This window comes from Eulemur rufifrons, chromosome 15, assembly GCF_041146395.1.
Source record: "Eulemur rufifrons isolate Redbay chromosome 15, OSU_ERuf_1, whole genome shotgun sequence".
NCBI lineage: Eukaryota > Metazoa > Chordata > Mammalia > Primates > Lemuridae > Eulemur > Eulemur rufifrons.
In genome coordinates, this window is record NC_090997.1 from 107,828,175 (window position 1) to 107,850,843 (window position 22,669).

General features: G+C 42.5%; 1 protein-coding gene across 12 annotated transcripts in view; it reads left to right on the forward strand.

Annotated features, from left to right (window-relative positions):
* AFDN (afadin, adherens junction formation factor) overlaps window positions 1–22,669 on the forward strand; it is a 148,271-nt gene that overhangs the window by 117,106 nt on the left and 8,496 nt on the right. For 9 of the 12 annotated variants that reach the window (XM_069487826.1, XM_069487830.1, XM_069487834.1 and 6 more), the window contains 8 exons: window positions 1,620–1,685; window positions 1,903–1,976; window positions 2,435–2,553; window positions 5,560–5,754; window positions 6,377–6,468; window positions 7,179–7,364; window positions 10,352–11,353; window positions 21,272–21,406. In XM_069487826.1, the coding sequence (XP_069343927.1) occupies window positions 1,620–1,685; window positions 1,903–1,976; window positions 2,435–2,553; window positions 5,560–5,754; window positions 6,377–6,468; window positions 7,179–7,364; window positions 10,352–11,353; window positions 21,272–21,406 (1,869 nt within the window). The remainder of the gene's footprint in view (window positions 1–1,619; window positions 1,686–1,902; window positions 1,977–2,434; window positions 2,554–5,559; window positions 5,755–6,376; window positions 6,469–7,178; window positions 7,365–10,351; window positions 11,354–21,271; window positions 21,407–22,669) is intronic. The other 3 variants (XM_069487831.1, XM_069487837.1, XM_069487838.1) reach the window with 2 other exon arrangements.

Sequence of the window (22,669 nt, forward strand, 5' to 3'; positions counted from 1 at the left end):
GTTGCCATCTATTGAGTGCTTACTGTATATATCATTTTGAAATTTTACCAAAAAGCTCAGGCTGTGCCAACTATCCCAATAATGCTTTCTGTGACAAAAGGCTGACAGGTCGTGCTTGGCTGTAGTGTGGTGGCAATGCTGCATGAGCTCCCAAGGGGACATCTCCAGGCCTGGGGTGGAGACAAGCAGTAAGGTGACAGTGTAGCCCTCCACAGGAGGGGCGTGCGGATGGACACAGGAGGGATATCGAGGTGGGCAGGCTGGGATGCTCAGAGGACCAGGAGCTGCTAGAGAGAATACTTGATTTTGCCTTGTGTAGAACTTTTATGAATTTTGTTCCCAGGTAATGTAAACACATGAAATCTAAAGCATACTGCTTTCCAAACTTGAGTTGTTTTGCTAAATTAAGAAATTTTATACTCTTTTCAAAACGAGGTATGTAATAGGTGGTTTTATGCTTACAAAACATGACATGCTACATGCTTGATTTTTTTCTTTCCCCTTGACGGGAGAAAGGGAGTCAGGCATCGAGGATGTGGCCAGTCGGACTGTCCTGCAAACTCAACTTCTTAACTGAAGGGGATTGGGAGTGGTTCCAAGTGACAATCACACAGTTCCAGCATGTCGTAGAAAATGTATTTTAATTAAGTTATTTATTGAAATCACTGTCTTTATACCTTTCTGTGATATATTTTTATTTTTATGACATAATACTTCATAACTATTGAAATGAATTTGGATTTACCTTTAGTTATGACTTAAGAAATTATGCTGAGTTGTAGAATATTGTCAATAACACCTAAGTAAGATTCCATGCATGATTGTTGCCTTTGATAGTTCCAATAAATTATATAAAACTTTGATTTTTATATTATAGTTGTGGTGTCCAAGTAGAATATTGATGATTCTAAAAGTAATTATAGATGGTACTTACATCTGTCCCATAGGATTTTATTATTCTTTCATAATATATTAATTCTATGTGAAATGGGTCTTCTTGCTTTAATATTTATTTAGAGTTACTGTATATGAGTTATAATATATAGTATTTTCTACATAATTTTCTGTTATTACCCACGTCCCTCTTTTTGTTTGGACAGAAAGTTTTTTCTTGTTTTAAATTTTAAAACATCTGTATGAAAAGAACAAGGATGTTGGGGGGTGTAGTTAAATAATGGAATGTAAAAATATTAATACTGTAGTAAATTGCTTTTTGTGTTAAAATGGTTAATAGTATTTTATGTGAGTAGATTTTAACTCACTCTTATGGGCTGTTCAGAACTATTCTTAGTTAACTTCAAGATTGCAAGATCTATTTTATTTAGTTTTCTCATCAGCTGATTAATGAATAACTGACTGATTTTGGGGGCATATTTTTTCCTTCTAAATTTGGAAACATAAAATAGAAGGATTTTCTGTTAGTTCCTTTAGTTTTACCAAATTGAATGCTAATTCTATTAGTACAGGTTTTATATTTCTAATTTTCATATAAAAAATGAGAACCTGGACTCTGCTAGAGTTATGTGTGTACGCATGGGGTGGTTTTATTTTTGTTTTACTTTGTGGTGCCTTTCTTACTGTGTATTTTCAACGTGGTGTTTTTACCTTGTTTCTCATAGGGTGCTGGTCAGGATAAACTGGGCATCTACGTCAAATCTGTTGTGAAAGGAGGTGCTGCAGATGTGGTCAGTATCAGTTTTAAAGAAGCGAGTGTTCAGTGTGTGGTGTGTTTAACAAACGATGTGAGATATCCCACTGATACTGTTCAGTTGTGTGTAACCACATGCAGTGTTTGCGGGAAGAACCAGCATGCTGTGTGCTCACCATTGCCTGTCTTTTTCCCTCCCGCTTCCTTCGCTGTCCCCACCACTAACGCCTGTCCACACCTTGTGGGTGGGCCAGGACGGACGACTAGCCGCAGGTGATCAGCTCCTCAGTGTGGATGGACGAAGTCTGGTTGGACTCTCTCAGGAAAGGTATGATTGATTTGTTTGAGGTTTAGTATTAGCATTTGGAGGTCATATTTCACAGTAACTTTTGAAATTAGAAGGCAAAACATAATGCTAAAAAGTTGTGCTCTTTCTACTCTTTACCTTTTTAAGTGTAAAACTCTTAGTGTACATGACATTTCATTTGTCACCAAATTATAAACATGTGTTTTAGTCTAGAATAATTTCTTTGAAACTGAAAAGAGACGAGTGCTTAGCACTTCTTTAAATTACTGAGTGTTATCTTACAATTCTTAATATGATAACCTGCGATGTGTTGATTGCATGTTTTCACAGTCTGTTGTCGTGGGAAGGACATGGGCAGTGGGTAACTGTCTTCGAGACAGCAGATGAGGCTGTGTGGACCGTGACTGTCATTGCAGTTGCAGTGACAGAGCAGGCACTGGGCTTTCATTTTCCTCACACGTGTGACACTCTCTTCCTAGGGCAGCAGAACTCATGACAAGAACCAGCTCTGTGGTGACACTCGAAGTTGCAAAGCAAGGTGCCATCTACCACGGCCTGGCCACCCTCCTCAACCAGCCATCCCCCATGATGCAGAGAAGTAAGGACAGTGGTGGGTCAGTGACCACACCAGGGGTAGCACATTCCGTAGCCAGGTAGCCGGGTGCTGTGCAGTTTATCGTCATGACCTCTCTTCATAATCACAAACTGTGGAATAGGCACTAACGACACAGGAACTGAGGGGAGAGCACTTGAGCTTGATTCCCAGGTCACTGCTGGAACGAGGATTCAGATGTCGGCCAGGTTCCCCTCCCTGTCCACAGCAGCCATTTAACTTCCCCCCACGGAGCCGGCTGTCTGCTGGCGAGCTTCCGTAGGCGCTCAGCCAATAAGACAGCAAATGGATGGATTTTCAGTTTTTATAGACAAATTCATAATACAAAGTCTTTCAGGAATAAGTTCAGTTCTCTACTGAAGGAATATATGTCTGTGTGTGTGTGCGTATATATATTCATTTGTATATGAGTAGTTATTTTAGTCCTGTATGTGCTGAGATGAAGCATGATGATGTTGTTGTATATGTGGTCTTGCTTCACTTGATGGGGATAGTTTCTGAGAAATGCATCCCTTGGCGATTTCGTCCCATGCGGACATCATCGCACCCCCTAGATGGTGCAGCTCACGGAACGTGTAGGCTGCGCGGTGCAGCCTGTTGCTGCCGGGCCGCACACCTGCACGTCATGTGACTGTGCTGAGTGCTCTGTAGGCAGCTGTGACACAATGGTAAGGATCTGTGTGTGTAAACATAATCTCACCACAGAAAAGGTACAGCAAAAATAAAAGCATAAAAGATAAAAAAATAACCATATAAGAGATAAAGAACGGTACATCTGTACAGGTACATTTACCATGAACAGAACTTGCAGGACTGGAAGTTGCTGTGGGGGAGTGAGTGAGTGGTGAGTGACCATAAAGGCTTAGGACGTTACTGTGCACTCCGGAAGACTTTATAAACACTATACACTTAGACTATAGTAAATTTATAAAACAGCTGTTCTTCAGTAATAAATTAACCTTAGCTTGCTGTAATTTACTTTGTAACTTTTTAATTTTTTTAACTTTTTTGGCTGTTTTATAACACTTAGCTTAAAACACAAATACATTGTTCAGCTGTAAAAAAATATTTTCTTTCTTTATATTCTTACTCTGTAAGCATTTTCTATTTTTAAAATTTTTATTTTTTACATATTTTTTTACTTTTTAGACATTTTTGTTAAAAACTCAAACATAAACACACATTGGCCTAGGCCTGCACAGGGTCAGGATCATCAATATCACTGTCTTCCACCTGCACATATGGTCCCACTAGGAGGTCTTCAGGGGCAGTGACATGCTTGGAGCTGTCGTCTCCTGTGGTAACAGTACCTTTTTCTGGATACTTCCTAGAGGATGTGTCTGAGGCTGCTTTACTGTTCACTTTTTTTATAAGTAGAAGGAGTATACTTTAAAATAATGATAAAAAGTATATTGTAGTAAAAGCATGACCCAGTAACACAGTCATTTATTATCATTATCAAGTATTGTGTACTGCACACTATTGGATATGCTGTATTTTTATACCAGTGGCATCAAGGTATAGTAGCTTACATCAGCATCACCAGAACCATGTGAGTAATACGTTAGGCTGCAACTTTACAGCAGCTGCAACATCATTAGGCAACGGGAAGTTTTCAGTTCCATTAAAATCTTACGATATCACTGTCGTGTATGTGGTTCATAGTTGACTGAAACACTGTTATTCAGCACTTGACTGTAATTCACTTTATATAAAACTCAATTATTTAAATAAAAGTAATTTATTTGTGGGAACTGATTTTGTAACTACATAAAAATCTCAGGATAAAATCAACATAAATTTAGTACCCCCCCCCCCTTTTTTTTTTTTTTTTTTTTGAGATATGGCACTTGCTCTGTTGCCCAGAGCGAGAGTGCAGTGGCCTCATCATAGTTCACTGCAGCCTCAAACTCCTGGGCTCAAGAGTTCCTCCTGCCTCAGCCTCACAAGTAGGTGGGATTGCAGGTGTGCACTTGTAGAGATGGGGGTCTCCCTGTGGCCCAGGCTGGTCACAAATTCTTGGCCTCAAGCCATATTCCTGCCTCAGCCTCCCGAAGTGCTAGTATTGCAGGCATGAGCTGCCTCACTTGGCCAGTATAGGACTTTTAATAGAAGTTCAGACACCACAGGAGAAAACCATTGTGATTCATATTCTCTCTTAAATCTTTATTTACCTTCCAGGTCATTCTTAATACGCTTTGCTAAATGTGTGCATAGCCTTCTAAATATAGGCCTTTCTCCAAAAGTCAGAATTCTACAAACAATAGCAACAACAAAGGTACCAGACAACCTGGACCTACTGTTTCTTAAAACAAACAAAAAGGGTATCCCAGCAAAACCATGTGTCATATTGTTGGCCTTGACTCAGCACGTTTTTTTACTTTTTGCATAACATAGAACTTAGTATCTCGGTTGTCTGACTTCTTGGTTTAGAGTCATTGAAGAGAAGCAAACTAGAATGTGAATTAGAAATCAAAGAGGAAAGCTATTAAATGTAGATAATAAACCAGGGTTAGCAAGAAGATTGGAAAACTGAAAAGTAACAAAAGAACTGAATGATCATGTTTGATGGCTCTCCACAGTGACAATAACCCCAGTAACCCTCGGTGACTAAAAACATTTGTAATTTTTTCAACAAGTGAGGAAAGTGTATTTAAGTTTTAAAAAAAGTTACTTTAAAATGGTTAGACTTGTTACTTAAAATGGTTAAGTTTCAGTTAATGAGAAAATAAGCTTTGAAAGTGTACGTTTTCCCATGAATACCAGTTAAGTAAAATGTTTTCTTTATTTTTGGTATATTTATTTGAAAGTTGTTTTAAGATTCTATAGAAAGAATTTACCCTTATATGAAAATCACTTTATTTTTTTTTTTGCTGAGGACAGTTCTTACAGAATTTTAAATATCATCTTTCTTTTAAAGCTATTCTAGGTGTTGAAAATAGAATAAAAGCTTGAACAAATGAAGAGATACTGAATATACTTTGATTTCAGTTTCAGATCGTCGTGGCTCAGGTAAACCCCGACCAAAGAGTGAAGGCTTTGAGCTCTATAATAATTCAGCTCAAAATGGTTCTCCTGAGAGTCCTCAGCTGCCCTGGGCAGAGTACAGTGAACCAAAGAAGCTGCCTGGGGATGACAGACTGATGAAGAACAGAGCTGATCACCGCTCCAGCCCCAACGTGGCAAGTAAGAGGAAACCCTTTCTCACTCCCCAAGAACATTGATGGATTGACGGTCAGAAGTGGAGGATGGGCAGTTGGTGGTTTGGTTATTATGAAACTTAAATTATTACCTGAATATACTGGCCAACTAGGATATGGTTTCTGAAAGGGACATCATAATTAACATTTCTCTAACAGAATTAAAAACTAAGAGGGAAAACCTTTGGATCAGTTGATTCTCGGAGCAAATACGTCGATATTGTCTCTAGCAGGGGTTGGCAAATTACCAACGGAACTAAAATGTTTTTTACCCTTTTAAAGAGTTAACAAAAAGAAGAATAATAGACAGATATGCAACAGGAGACACAAGGCTTGCAAAGCATAAAGTATTTACCATCTTGCCCTTTACCAAAAATGTTTACCAGTCTTGGATAAAACTAGGTCTGTAGATAAAACTGTAGCTCTAGGCTCTGATGATGTAAGTAATGGGTATGGATATGAGACCTGATTTCTCACGTGCCTTCTTTTTTATGTCTCTGTGCTAGACATCTCACTAACAGTGTGAAGATGAATGAGACCCTTAAATTTTGTCCTACATGTAGTTCGTTTATTTAATATTAACCTTTTTCCCACTGACTTTTTACCAGATCAGCCTCCCAGTCCTGGAGGAAAAAGTTCATATGCTTCAGGAACAACAGCAAAGATAACATCTGTCTCCACTGGAAACCTCTGCACTGAGGTCTGAGAAATAAGCAAAAGACTTTCGTTATACTTTAATACTTGGGTTTCCCTTGAAATATCTAGGTTATCTAATAAGATGTTTTTTTTTTTTAGACAAAGTCTCACTACTTGGGTTTCCCTTGAAATATCTAGGTTATCTAGTAAGATGGGTTTTTTTGAGACAAAGTCTCACTATATTGCCCAGGCTGGTCTCAAACTCCTGGGCTCAAGCGATCCTCCTGCCTCAGCCTCCTGAGTAGCTAAGACTGCAGGCATAAGCCACTATACTCAGCTAATTTTTTTAAAAAATTTTGAGAGACCAGGTCTTTCTATGTTGCCCAAACTGGTCGCAAACTCCTGATCTCAGGTGATCCTCTCGCCTCAGCCTCCCAAGTAGCTGAGATTATAGGCATGAGCCATCGTGCCTGGCTTAAGTTATCAAACAAGATTATTACTACTGTACAAATTATCATTGAGTATAATTCCTAAATTTGCAGCATTTAATCTTTTGATTTTTAATATATTAATCTGGTAAATTAGTTTTAAATTAATAAGGCTGGGCAAAATAAAGTATTTTTCATTCTCAGTATAGGATCAAACACTTAATTTTTAACATAGTGTTTAATGTATATACTATTGTTTGTATTTTAAAACATATCATTGGAAATTCTGTTTGTAAACAGCTCACTTGTAAAAAGCTCACTTTCCTTTGTTCTTCACATTTTACAGGAGCAGACTCCGCCACCTAGACCTGAAGCCTACCCCATCCCCACTCAGACATACACCAGAGAGTATTTTACCTTCCCAGCTTCCAAGTCCCAGGACCGGATGGCTCCTCCTCAGAACCAGTGGCCAAATTATGAGGAAAAGCCGCACATGCACACAGACAGCAATCATTCCAGCATTGCCATTCAGGTTAGAAAGAAGGGACTCCACAAGCTCTTCTCAGTTCTCAAAGGAGTAAGATAGACCAGGGTGACAGTAAAAACTGAGCGACTTTTGAGACACAATTGATATTTTCTGTAGAGCAGGATTCTTGTCCTCTTATTCTTTCCTTTCATCATTTTATGGTTAAGTCTGAGGAATAAAGGGAATAGGATAGAATACTTAAGAAAAAGGATTCTTCTTTTTTTTTTTTATTTCAGGATATTATGGGGTACAAAAATCAATTCACAATGGATAACAGACTTAAACCTAAGGCATGAAACCTTAAGAATCCTAGAAGAAAATGTAGGGAAGACTCTTTCAGACATCTACCTAGGCAAAGAATTTATGAAGAAGACCCCCAAAGCAATCACAGCAGCAACAAAAAGAAAAAGGATTCTTTGTTCTTTTGATGTTTGATTAATGAATGTTAGTACTATTAGACCTCACAGGTTTTAAGGCAGGGTTTGCTGATTCTAGGAGTGAGAAATGAGAACCCAAATGTTCTACACACTGTTTCTGTCAAGCTGTCCCTCCCTGTGGAGCTTATGGTGTGGTTGGGAAATGAGACAGATACATTCAACACAGTATGGTCAGTGCTGCTGGGGAGGTGCCTCCAGCTAGGTGACAAGCTGTCTCAAGCCCTGGGTGACATCACAGCTGTCTGCATGGAAGAGCCGTGCGGGAGGAGGGAGGAGGCACAGAGCTGAGCAACTGAACAGAAGCCCCGGATCAGCGTGAAGAGAGCCGACAAGTGGAGTCAGACGGAAGGGCGACATGACTGCTGAGGAAGGTGGACTTTTGACCACAGCAGTAGAGAGGAGATGCTAGTCTGAGCAGTGAAGCTGGGGAACGTTATCAAATGTGTTTTTCTCTTTAGAAAGATAACTGTTTGCACTGTGAATGATTGGGAGATGCAATTAAAGGTATGCTTAAAAATAGGTACAGTCTAGGATATGTAATGTGCCCCGGATAGTAAACAGATAAAGGAATCCTGAAGATAATGATTCTTAGATTAGAGTGGTCAGAAAAGACTAAATTTAGAGTTGAGAGGGGATGTGAGCTGAGCCTCGAAGGACGAGAAAAATAGGCAGAGGAGGGAGAGGATTGCACTCCCAGGAGACAGGATGCATACAGATGAGAAGGAGCCTGGGTGCTGAGGGCAGAAAGTGGGTCTCAGGCCACAGGTCCCGGCCACCACGAGATTTCATCTTGTCCTGTTGTCTGGTCCGCCTAGGGCACAGGCGGGCCCCATTACCTGCAGCCGTCCAGGCCTGTGAGTGGTGGGTACCCTCCTTCACCATCGCCCTGCTGAGGGTGCCAGGCGTGTTCTGGGAGCAAGCCGGAGTTGGCTGAGAGGAGATACCTTTCTCCACATTTCACTTTTAAAGTAATTTCATGCCCTAGTTCTTCTAGCATATTTTGTTAGACCTTAGGAAAATCTGCTTCCCGTATGTCAGGGCAACCCAATTTATAAAACATGTATTGAATCCCACTTTCATGCACATTCTCTCCTGTTTTATGGGAGTAGCATTATTAAGTCTTCACATTTATAGTATGTAGCTGCCATTTGCTTCCACCTCACAAGACGGATGAACAATACCTGGAGGAGGAAGTTGGGAAATTGAGAGGCTGGGGTGTTGAAATGACTAAGAATTATGATAGGGCTCAGAGGGGGAGGGGAGGGGTGCAGTGAAGTCTTGGCAGAGAGCAGCAGTGTGGCATGGTCCCTGTCCCGCAGCAGGGGTACATCGAGAAATTTAATGATATTTTTATGTGGTCCCTAGATTTTGTACCCTGGGAGAAGGTACAGAACTGTCTCGGTACAAAGTAAAGCTATAGCAAAATCTTGAGAGTGATAATTCAGCTTTTGTTTGTTTGTTTGATTTTTAAGGAAGGGGGAAACAGTTTGTTTTCCAGATTTACATTTTTAATTTCTACTCATTAATGTGGCAGGAAAAAGATGTTTGAATCAGACATCACAGTGATTGTTTTTTATCAGGATGGACTGTTCTCAGTCCTGCCATCTTTCAGACTCTAGGACAGCCCTTTGAGAAAGCGTGTTCATTCTGATCTGTCTCTGACACACACAACTCTGTGTCCCACAGATTATACACTGCATCTTAACACCTTTTCTGGCTGGAGGAGAGGTACCGCAGATATGTAGATTATACACTGGTTTTACACCTTTTAGGATTACAGTGGAGATACCATAGATGTGTAGATTATACACTGTTTTACACCTTTTAGGATTGGGGTGGAGATACCATAGATGTGTAGATTATACACTGTTCTACACCTTTTAGGATTGGAGTGGAGATACCATAGATGTGTAGATTATACACTGTTCTACACCTTTTAGGATTGAAGTGGAGATACCATAGATGTGTAGCTTATACACTGTTTTACACCTTTTAGGATTGGAGTGGAGATACCACAGATGTGTAGATTATACACTGTTTTACACCTTTTAGGGCTGGAGGCACCACAGATGTGTAGGACCTGCTGGTGCATTGCCATGCACAGCTGTCAGAGCTCACAAAGCCAGTACTCAGCTTGTGAAGTTGAACGTCATGCACGGATAAAATGGTTAAGGTTTAATAATTACTCTAACGATGATTAGAAGAGCAATCTCTTGGAGTCCGAGTCACGTGGCTGCCCTGTGCCGGAGACGTGCAGACAGGGCAGGGGGCTGTGGGAGTGAGAAAGGGCACAAGCTATGAAGGGCCTGAGTTTTCATTTGCTTGTTTGTTTTTTGCCAGTGATGCAGAGAGAAAGTACAGTTTTCCCTTCTTTTACAGATAAATTTACTGTTACTCCATATTACCAATGAGCTATAGGACAGTCTCAGCCTCTCCTCTGTATACTCATGTAACAATTTTCCCAGTTTTTTCCTCCCTGAAGATAAAATGCTTGTGAATATTCAGTAATTTCTTCTGATAAATGGCAGAAATACAATAGTTTTTCTCTTTTTCCAGCGTGTTACCCGTTCCCAGGAAGAACTTCGAGAAGACACAGCTTACCAACTCGAGCGGCATCGGGTAGAGGCCGCGATGGACCGCAAGTCCGACAGCGACATGTGGATAAACCAGAGCTCCTCGCTGGACTCCAGCACATCCAGCCAGGAGCATCTGAACCACTCGTCCAAGTCGGTCACGCCTGCGTCCACGCTGACCAAAAGCGGCCCTGGCAGGTGGAAAACCCCCGCCGCTGTTCCGCCCACTGCGGTGGCCGCCGCCCAGCCGGCGCGGACAGACCTGCCGCCGCCGCCCCCGCCGCCCCCCGCGCACTATGCGGGTGACCTGGACGGAGCCCCCCTGGATTTGCCGCTGCCGCCCCCACCTGCCAGCCAGCTGGGGCCGCAGTGCGCTCCAGCGGAGCGCAGGAGGCGGGAGGAGCACCAGCGCTGGTACGAGAAGGAGAAGGCCCGCCTGGAGGAGGAGCGCGAGAGGAAGCGGCGGGAGCAGGAGCGCAAGCTGGGCCAGATGCGCTCGCAGGCGCTGCCCACCCTGCCCGCCCTGGCCGCGCCGCCTGCCCTGGCCGCGCCGCCCTCGAGGCCGGAGAAGCCCGCCGCGCTCCCGAGGCCGCAGGACACGGTCATCCGCGAGCTGCAGCCCCAGCAGCAGCCCCGCACCATCGAGCGCAGGGACTTGCAGTACATCACGGTCAGCAGGGAAGAGCTGTCTTCGGGGGACAGCCTGTCTCCTGACCCCTGGAAGCGCGACGCCAGGGAGAAGCTGGAGAAGCAGCAGCAGATGCACATCGTGGACATGCTGAGCAAGGAGATCCAGGAGCTGCAGAGCAAGCCGGACCGCAGCGCCGAGGAAAGCGACCGCCTGCGGAAGCTTATGCTGGAGTGGCAGTTCCAGAAGAGGCTCCAGGAGTCGAAGCAGAAGGACGAGGATGACGAGGAAGAGGAGGACGACGACGTGGACACCATGCTGATCATGCAGCGCCTGGAGGCTGAGCGAAGAGCCAGGGTAAAGGGGAGATGCCTCGGTTGTGCGATGTGATCCCCGGTTCAACCTGTGTGTCTGTCGGAGGGAGCCGCGCCCTGGTCCCCGTAAGGGTTCGGAAGGCCCCCAGGCGGATGCGCTCAGTGTTTGTGCCACTGTGGGCCGATGGCCCGCAGACATGAGCCAGGCTAGAAGGCCGCTTTGACAATTTTAGTACAATTCCAATGGAACTGTATTGTTTCAATTAGCAAACTCATAGCTATTCTTCTCATTAACACTTCAGCTGAGAAAGCAAGTATTTGTCAATAACCACTAATAAGCTTGATCAGGGGTTAGCATATTTTTCTTCAAGGGCCAGATAGTACATACATCCGGCTTTGCAGGCGCGTGGACTCTGGCAACCACTCAGTTCTGCCGCTGGAGCACAAAAGCAGCCACCAGCATGTGTAAACGCAGAGCTGGCTGTGTGCCGATAAAACTTTATTTACAAAAACACGCAGCAGGTAATTTGCTGGCTTCTGGTCTTGATTAGCAGCACCTGGTGGTGGTTAACAAAATAAACTGTTCAGATGGCCAAATTTAAGGTCATTACTGGAAGTGAGAAATCCACAGTAGTTATACTGTTGATGAAGCAAGTATTTATTAAATTAGTAAACAACTATATTTGGATTGCAGTGCAGAGATATTGGTAACTTTTGATTTTATCCATATTTCTCTGTATTATTAAAATGATTTGTTCTTTTTTCACGTAAAAGAACAAAAGTAAAATTTAAATTAGTTTAATGTAACAAATTGTTAAAATTCAAAATTTTAGATGATGCAAGATGTTACCCTATAAAGAGAAATATCAACAGAAGCATTTATCGGTAATAATTCGTGGAGAGTGCTACTGACCATGATGTGTTAATGAGTTTCAGTGATTTTTTTGTTTGTTTCAAACACAGTGCACTAAATCTCAGGAGAGACGGCCAAAAGCCATGTCCTTTTTGTCTTTTGGATTTTGTTTCTAATTTCAGCTCTTTTTGGATGCTGTCTGTACTAAAGTTCTAAACCAATAGCTGTTAGGTCAGACACTTCACTCTCTTCACCTCCTGACGAACTTTAATCTTGGTGATTATTGCTGTGCACACAGCTCAGCAGTGCAGTCCCTTTTCATTTTGCTCTGTGAATTTTTCTTGAAAAGTCTCTCTGACACATACATGTCTTAACATATATAATATCTCAGCCAAATTTACATATATCTTTGCCCAGAATTTAGCTCAAATCCCAAGACTTAAGTTTTTTAAATGAGGCCAAAATGTTAACTACTACATTGTTTTATTAGTATGTTTTTCAAGACATCAGTAGTGAGCTTCCTTAAGAATAACTGTATTCACTGTAAGAACTATTTTATTTGAAAGAGAACTATTTGATTAATAACTAAGTACTGCACTTTTACCATAAGGGTGCTTTGAATAACTTTCACCTACTGTTGGAACTCTCTGGCACTCCGTTGTGCCAGCTGCTGTCCTGCTTGCCATGGCAGGTACGTCCCTCTGCTCCAGCGTGTCTGTCCTGGGCACGTTAAAATGGATGTGTCAGAAACCTGAGCACATTCACGGCCTTGTGTCGCCCACCCTGGGAGACGAGGCAGGGATGCTCTGCCTCCGCCACAGCCGCTGTCAGCGGTTCCCACCGTCATGCCTGTGTCCTGGCAAGAGAGAAAAATTAGCAGCTGTGTGGTATATTTCTGTAATTAATTCCTTTCTGTGAGGACTAAATTTTATTTGAAGGTCTGTCAGAGTTTTTCCAAATGGTTAAAACGCTGAATATTTTAAACCCTTTTAGTACAAATGATGATTTTTGGAAAGTTTCTTATAATAATTTAGTAAAAAGTATTTGGTTTTTGGACATTAGTTGTATTAGTCTCCAAATAAGAAAGCTGAGAGAAATTTTGCTTTTTTTTAGTTTTTGTGTATCTTAATGATGAAACTCAAGTATTTAATACCATGTGGACATTTTTTTATTTCTGAATACTAGAAATTAGTCTGTAGTTCTTTTCTCGTCAGGTTATCTAAAAACAGATGACGCATGATAGCAACAAAGTATGCCAATGGCAGAATACAGGTCTAAACCTAACTTTTTTTTTCACGCTTCATCTTTCTTTGTTTTTTTCCTTCTCTATTACCTGCAGCAGACTGCTATGCCAGCAATCTCTGTTCTAGATTTGGTATGTTCTTGTTTCTTTCCCTTCAGTATTTTTTCCTGTCTTGATTTTCTTTTTTCTTTTAGTGGTGATTATTTTATGTTTTCAGTAGATTCAGTTCTCCTTAGGGGTGTGCTAGATCAGGAGATGTAGTCATGTGACTCTCTAGAAGCATGCCTTGAATGTTACTAGATTTAGTTACTCTTTGCTTTTCTCCGTTAATTTTAAGTGTTACTGTTTGTTTATGGTTTTGACCTTTTCTCAGTTTTAGTCATAAATTGAGTCTGTGTTTTCTTATGTAGTCCTAAATAAATGAGCAAAAGACATAAATTTTGCCAAGAGTAATCTATTTTATTCTTGTTACATTAGAAATACATTTTAAATATCCAGTTGTTAATGAACTCAAAACTGTCTAAGATGTCACTGTTGGTAGAGTAAGAGAGGTTTCCATTGTATATGTATGCTGTGTTTTCTTTAATAATACCACCTGGATTTTAGTTTAGTTTATCAGCCATGCCAGTTTATAGTCTGCGGAAAAATACTTAAGGTCACAGTCTGTTGTAAATTCCATGTGTTCATCGTCAGTATTGGGGAAATCTGGTTGGTCATTTAGTGCCCATAACTTGTGTGCTATATCTGTGTCACCTGCTAGACAATTATGTTCTGACTGATGCATTTATATTAACTGTAAGGAAGTATTTATTCTTGGTCAAATTCTAAGTGATATAAAGCCAATATGAGACAATACTTTAAAAATCCCTGAATTAAGGTTTGACTTTAATAGCCTTTTCACCAAATAATAGTCCCCCCTGCGCACTGCACCCCCCCCCCCCGCCATTTAAATATCACAGTGACAGTGTCACCCTATAGGAAAGCCTTTCTTGTGGACATCTCCTCTGCTTGGTGATTAGAAGACATATTTTCTGAGCTCTGTACTTTTTTTTTTTTTTTTTACATGAAACAAAGATTTAAAAATATACATTTTTTCTCCCTACTTTTTTGTGTATTAAGGTGTATGTAGGTGTAGTTGGAAAATATTTATCAGCTAGAGTCATGTCTTTGTGTGAGATATTTAACAAATATTTGCTTAGCATCCTTCACATGGAAGGCGCTGAGCCGAGGTGTTGTCTTTAATTTACCAGCCACCTCTGAGGCCCAAAGAGAATTTTCTATGCCATGGAGAATTCTATAACAGATGAACGATAATCTTAAGAATAATGGTTGCACCAAGATTTTTATTCCACAGAAATAATCTCAAGCTTTTCTTTCTTTAAGAGATAATTTCTTTGAGTCTTAATATTGATCTTAACCACGTTTCTGAGCATTTCTTAGCCTAATTTCCCAGTAAATGTTAATATTGTTAACATCATCATTATTTGTACAATTCTTATGTCAGAATGGGCAGGTTGCCCTGGGAGAACCCCTTGTGTTATCAGTCCTCTCCTGCAATAGTACTGATGAGGGCAGATCCGTGACGTACAGGGAGTGACAGTACGGTGTGTGGTTCTTGGGCCCTTTTCTTAGGCACGTCGCAGGACTTGCAGGTGCCTGAAGCGGTGAGTGAGGCGGGGGTCTCTCCCTGTTCGGGAGCAGCTGGGTTTCCTAGGGTTGGAGGGCTGCCTAGGCTGGTTTCTGTCTCTGGTTTCTCTACATCCTGTCGTCACGGGTGGCCCAGGGTCTGCCTTCTTCCTCCACCTGTGCTCACTCCAGGTCTGTGGCAGTAGTGCCATACTGATGCCAGCGACACTCCCGTTTTCTAGTCCAAACCACTCACACACTCAAGACTCGTACCCACCTGTCCGCGTGACATCTCCACATGCAGTCAAATAAGACTTTTCAAATGCAGCATGTTCAAAACGAAATTCCTTCTGTCCCCTGTGCACCTTGCACTGCTTGTCACTTGGCCATCCGCTTCCCTGTATCAGTACCCACTGATGTTTCGTGTCGCTTGGCTCATCCACGATTCCTTTTTTCTCTCTGTTCAGGAAGTCCACTGGCTTTACTTCCCCAGGACCTGACACTTCTAAGCACCCCTGAGAGCTGCCACCCTTTCCTGCCTGGGTCACTGCAGGAGACTGGCTGGGCCCCTCAGTTCCGTCCTGGTCCCTTCATAGGGCGTCGTCAGCATACTCACATCCACCCCGGGAGAATGTCCTCTCTCAGCCCTCAGAAGTGAGGCTCCCTTCACTTAGCCTTTCCGAGCCTCCCCGGGGCCCGTCTCCTCCCCTCACCCTCACCCCCTCCCCTCTAGCCTGCCTGTCACCCTTGGTGTCCCTCCATGTGCTGGGCCAAGTCCTTGCCCGGGTACCTGTGGCTGCTGCCTCACCCCGTGCCCGTCACGCTCAGATGCACCTGTCAGGGAGGCCGCCTGCCCGGCTGCTCTGCTCCCTAGGGCGCTGCCCTTGGCTGAGCTGCGTGTGTCTCTGTACTGTCCTTGGGTGTGCTGGACACGTCACTCGTCCTTGTGTGTGTGTCTCTTCTGGGTAGCTTGTCCCTCGGTGGGATTAGAGGCCTTTTTCTGTCTAGGTTTCTAGAAGAGTTGTCGGCAGTCAGAGATGTTGAGTGAGTGGAACAGGATCCTGGAGCCAGTACTCAGGCTCCCAAAGGTGTGGGTCGTTCCCTGCTGTCAGCAGCCCAGGAGTGAAAGTGTTACGAGGTGGTCCCCATTTTAGTTCCCAAGATGGTGTGTATTCCTGTTCACATCAGCGTGCCTGCTGGACAGGGCCCTCAGCGCCACGTTACCACGGAGCGCCTTGTGTCCTTAGGCCTTTCCCTTAGATCCCTGGGCACATCCGTCTGTTTCCTCCCGGCACAGTGCTCGGCCCTGTCTGTGGCACCTGTCTCTAACTTGTCTGGTCTGTTCAGTTAGGACTTTGGGGGCTTAACTGCAGCTGTGGCTTTTGCCTGGCTGGGTCCCAAGGGCAGTAGTCAGCCCTTCCCCCTCCCAGTGGGATGTGGGACTTGTACCTCCAGGTTGACAAATAGTTGCATGTATTACTCTCATTTCCTCATAACAAACCCAGCGTGTGAGAGATTTGCCCAGGATCATGAAGATCTTGTGAGAGTCAGGGTTCTTCAAACCCAGCATGTACAAGACTCAACCAGGACAGGCACACCCCCTAATCTGAAAATCTGGAATCCGAAATCCTGCATATCCAAAGCTTTCTGAGTGCTGACATGACGCTGTAAGTGAAACTTTGCACACCTGGCCTCATGTGATGGATGGTAGTCAAAACTTTGCTTTATGCACAAGTTATTTAAAATATTATATAAAATTACCTTTAGGCTTTATGTATAAGGTATATATGAAACATAAATGAACTTTGTATTTAGACTTGGGTCCCATCCCCAAGATATCTCATTATGTATGTGCAAATATCCCAAAATCCACAAAAATTCCAAAATGGAAACACTTCTGGTCCCAGCATTTTGGATTAGGGATACTCAACTTGTTCCACATAGATCAAGTGAGAGTCAAGGTTCTAACCAGAATTTTCTGAGTTCATATTAAGTGCTCTTTCTACAACATGAAAGTATCTGTTTTCGTAAAACTGTGTTAGGAGCCATCTTTCTTGGAAATGTCTTTGGCCTGGCAGTCTCCCAGTGACTAGCCTCAGCTTTGTCTTGTTGCCACATTTTGATGGGTTGTCTGCTGACTCAGATACCATCAGAGCTCACAGGGAAAACTCCCCCCTCGGGGTAATACCGGGGAAGAAGTGTTTTCAGAGATTTCAGTGCTCTGTTTTCCTTCTGTGAGACGCAAGCTAGGTCTTCCCACACAGGCCTCCTTCCTGCCTGGTCTGCACATGGGAGGTAGACCATGAGCACACACTTCTTTCAGCATCCCAGGTATAGAAGCCCCATGAAAGTAGAAGCCTTGTACAAATTTCAAGCAAGAATTAGCGGGAAGCCTAACTTGAGAATTACACCTTCAGAGAGACCTACGTGTAGAAAGTTGGACTATATTTTGCTTATTCAAATTGAACCACTCTGGAATGAAATTGGCTGTGCCAGAATGTAAAAGCCATTGGACAGTCACAGTGCATCTTCTAGAAGGGCCAGGTTTGCTCAGGGAATTAGGAGGAGAGATATGTTCATACTAAAACCGATATGTACGTGTTGTGGAGTAGAAAACAAAATTTGTATGATTGTGTAAGATAAAATGGTCACTAAAGTGTGTGTTGTGGGCTTCTTTGAGCCACACTGTTTCTTGAGGATTATTCTGTTTAGTGTCTGCCACTAGGCTATTTCAGTGGCTAAGCTTTAGATCTTATACCTTCTGATAAAACTGTCATTTTCTTTAAATTAAAAAAAAAAAAGAGTGTATGTACTGTGCTGAGAGAAGGAAGCTGTCATTTAACTGAGTGCCAGGTGCTTTTGTGGTGGTCTCCTCTCTGTCAGTTAATACAAACTGCTGTTCAGAGAGGGGACTTTGTTTTCCTAACGAGGAAATTGACCCCCACGACATGGAGTGGACCTTGGCTTGGATAAACGGCGGATAAGTTGCAGAGCTGGCTTCTGAAACCAGGTCTCATGGCACCAAAGCCCTGTAGTAATAAATGATCTATTCAGGAGTTTGCTTTCTTTTTTTGGCTTTAAAAATTTTTGTAAGGTGGACACTTTTAATGGGAGGGAACAGAAGCAAAAAACGTCTATAGCGAAAAAGGGTTTTAAGAACTGTAACAGACTGCTTGCAGTGAAAAAGTCAAAAAGTAAGGGCTATCGCTTGTCCCTGTTTTATGTTCATATATAAGTTAATGTATTTCTGTGGTACAAAATTACAAACACACAGATCTCAACATGTATGTTTTTTAACCTGAAAATACCTGTTTTGGGAAATGTGGACTGCCAGTATAGCAGACCTTGGTTCAAGCTTCCATGGTGGCTTTGAAATCCACGAATAGTTCTTGATTTAGAATAACTTTTATTCTGGACCATCTTGATTCTTCAGGTAATAGTTCATTTGGGTTTTGTGTTATCTATTCTGATCTCCCCCCAAATATTACTTCCTGCAAGGGTGCTTTGGTAGCATGTAACTTTTCATCCAAAATCAAAGTGTTAATGTAACAGGCAGTTTGTCACTGGACTGAAGAGTGGTTAAATTTGTTAAGTTAAAATTCCCTTTAACTGTTACTGACTGTAAATAAGCCATACAGCTCAAACTACTGTTTTGAGCTGTTATTTTGAGTTAATTAAGAGATTCTCATTTTGCTCATTAGTGCTTTGTGAGGGGGAGTAAAGCAACATATCTTTGAAGAAAAAAACAATTTATGATTTAGAAATGGAAATATGTGATTTAGCCAAAGATTGGAAAGAAACTGCCTTAATTATAATAGCACTGGTTAATTTGCCTTCTTTTAAGAATAGTAAGTAATGCACTCAACACAAGGAAGAAGGCTCCTTGCTTCCAGCTATCCAGATTTAGAAGAATAAAGGTTTTAAGAGAACATACCTGTTTATAGATTTATAAGACAGCATTTATACTTCTAATTATGAGAATTGCTCTGATTGCTTAAAATTATACTTCTGTTTAATTTTAAAATACTAATTGGCTATGGCAATGTGTAATATTTTCTTGTAGAGAACTTATTTTTGTATTCTATTTTTTATTTTTTTTATGTCAATATTATGGGGGTACAAACATTTTGGTTACATGTAATGCCTTTGCCTTGCCCAAGCCAGGGCTACAAGCGTGCCCTTCCCCCGTACGGTGCGCTCCCCGCCCCACTGCGAATTAATACAGCCCCTATGGAAAGTAATTTGGAGATATCTCAGAGGACTTATTTTTAATTAGAACTAGAAAGTATAACAAACACTAGTTTGTACTTTGTAGGATAAGGGAAAAGCCCCTGTTTCATCAATGCAATTTTACATTCTACCTTAAATTACTTCTCTGTAGAATATTTAATGTTCTCAATTGCTGTTTTATTTTGCTATTTTTATTTGGATGCTGTTTTTCATCATTTATACTGATGGCTGAAATTCTTGCTAGACACTCCCCTGCTTGGCTGTGATCCCGTGTGCCGGGGGCACACAGGAGCCGGGGCTGGCTCTCTCTGTTCCGCGAAGCCAGGCGCTGCTGACTCCTTCCCCTGCCTCCTGGGCCTTGCTCAGAGCATCTGCTTCTGCCACAGAACCCCACGAACACAATGTTCTTAACATCTCTCTTGGGCTTAAACATAGATTACACTAAAGAGAAAGTTAAATTGCCTTTTTGAGAAGACAGTTTTGTTTTCTGAGATGTTATATTATTATTTACTGACACGAAAGCCTAATGACACAGGTTAGTATCTTTCCCACTAGATAGAGTATTTTTTCCACAGAAATCAAGGACGAGTCAAGTTGTTAGATTTCTGTTTTTAAAAAAAATGCATACAAGCACAATCCAAATCCAGAAGTTAACATTTTATATTTTTGCTTTAAACCATTTATGCACAAACTGGTAATTCTGACGAAACTGAAACACAGGAATTTGTGTTTGGGATATGTAAGGGATTCCTGCAGTGGCTAGAGATTGCGCTGGAAGGCTTTGAGTTCCATTTTAATTTTAGAAATGCTGAGTCGGCTCCTTAGGCCGTGTGGCAGCGCAGCTGCGGCTGTGGCAGGCCTGTGCCCACGAGAGAGTGGGAAGTGTGGTGTTCAGAGTCACCGTTGCCCAGTGCTGGGGCGGCGGAAGTAGCTGTGTGTCGAGATGGCAAAAAGGAAGAGTCTTAATCTGTTCTGCACTGGTGGTTAATCCAGGGTCCCTTTTTAGCAAAGGTATTTCCAACGTATGGTGCATAGAGATGTGACCAGGAGGATAAAGGAGCTAAAAACTGAAAAGAAGAGACTTAGGGTTTTGAAGACATCCTTAACTGTTTGAGTGATGTGAAGGAAAGGTATTAAATTTTATGTTGTTTCAAAAAGGCAGAACTTGAATGACCAAATACAGAAAAACAACCAGGTAATGACTTTTAGACCAATGTGAGAACTTCTTGCCCAGTTGTTACCTGAACACAGAGTGGACTGCACTGAGAGGTCGGCAGGGGGCTCCCAGACAGACCAGAGCCCGGACACGGCTCCTGCTGGTCTCAGGTTCCGGTTCTGCGGTGCAGAGTTGGGGGTTTCTCCTGAGCTGGGACGGGATTTGTGGAGTCTGGAATGGGATCTGGAGAGAGATGATGGCAGAGGGCCAGGGAGGAGGAGTGGTAGACCCTTGGTCCCCAGGAAAGGGCAGCTGCCACCAGCGTAGCTCTCAGCGGGTGCCGCGGCCCACCACGGTCTGGTGCTGCCTGGTGGACCCACCTCCTGAGACCCAAGTGCCAACCTCCCATAGCCCAAGAGAGCAGAGAAGTTTTTCTTGACATTCAAAGTGGAAATTAAAAAGAAAAAGAGGCAAAGGGAGAAGGAGGTTAAGTGTGTTCAATAATTCCATAAAGTGGAGTATATCTATTGTTTGAGTCTGTTAATTTACATGAGTGAGTTAAATTTATTCTAATGAAAGAATCGTGTTTGTTTAATGTGTGAATGTATGAGGTGAATTTCATCTTGGAGCTATGATTAATGGAAGAATAACTTACAAAGGTTTTGGGTAACTTATTTTGAAATAATAGAGCTAAAAGTGTGCAAGTTTTATCATCTTCCAACAGTGATTTTAACCCGGTTTTCTGTCCGTAACTCTGTGTGTGTATCTGTGTGTCTGCTTGTCTTCATGTGTGCGTTTCATGTCTGTGCTTGTGGAGTTCACCGGGTGGAAGCTAAAGTCAGTGTGTTGTCAGTTGCAGGATGAGGAGCGGAGGCGCCAGCAGCAGCTGGAAGAAATGCGCAAACGGGAAGCCGAGGACCGCGCCAGGCAGGAGGAGGAGCGGCGGCGTCAGGAGGAGGAGCGAATAAAGCGAGATGCTGAAGAAAAGGTCATGGTCCTCTGAGGGCAGCTAGAGTCTTAAATTAGCCTGCACAGGAGCGATTGGCTGGGGCAGAGGGGCGTAGGTGTCTCAAGGTGCACCAGACAGAGCAGGGCCTGGACCCCCCAGCTTTTGTTTTGGACCAAAAACTTAGCCCCGTCTGGCCCACCTACCTCTCCTCTGGACTGTCTCCAGGTTCCCTTACCTTCCTGTGATGTCTCCCTCAAGCTCCTGACTCGTAGGTCTATGTAGCAGTGAGCCTCCTTGCCAAGGGTCTGCTAGTGGGGGCTCTCATCTTCACTGGACGTGGTCCAGCTTGTTACTGTGAAGGTGGTATTGGCTCAGTTATTGTTTAAACCGTGGGAGGCAATAGGAACATAGTAAGACAGTCTGTTAACGTTAGGCATTTCAAATAGACCATTGACTGAAATTACTCAACTCTGGTTGGTGGTAAAGAGAGTAGATGGCTTATACAAGGAAAATTTAGTATGTAATCTGGTTTATTTCCATCTGTGCTTTTGTTTTAATTCAAGTAATCCTTTTATAATTTAATTTTAAAATGGCAACTAATTTTGACATCCTGAGAAATGGGAACTTGAGATGTCATTCTCCGGATCGCCCTTTGTCTTGTGTGTTCATAGCTGAGGCCCTCCGGGAGGAGGTGACTCTAGTCATTGAGTTCACTGGGTGGGGGGGTGGGGGGGAGTCTGTCTCGTCCCAAGGGGATTGCATGTTGCTGTCTGTGGTATGAGAGAAGCTGTTCTTCTCTGTTACTTCCCTTCTGTGAAGGTAGAAGCTTTGAGTGTTACAACTTCTAATGGGGAAAAAGTTTTTACTAATAATTCCTTCCCTGATAGTCCAGTGAACTATATTAATAGAACATCCCTGCCTCCCCCCAAAGAAAGAACTTTCAGGAAGCTTTTTGTAGTGATATGATGTATTAGGGTACAGAACAAGCCAAGAGTAAGATTGATAGACATGATGTGACTCATTTCAATGAAAGTTTCAATACACTGAAACTTAGAAATTAGTGATTTGTGCATTTTATAGACCCTCACCCTCTTTAAAGTTTCTTATCATGCTATCTGTTGTACCTGAACAGCTTCTGAAGTATTCTCAAAGAGTCTGGGCTTTCAGGAGTAGGTTCCCTTATGAGTCTTGCACTTGTGTAATGTTAAGTCAAAACTGATGATCCTTCTAAGGAAATCAGATTCCCAAAATTTTGAGCCACTTGGTGTTTGCTGTTGTTCTGCTCTTCTCTTGCTGTGTGGA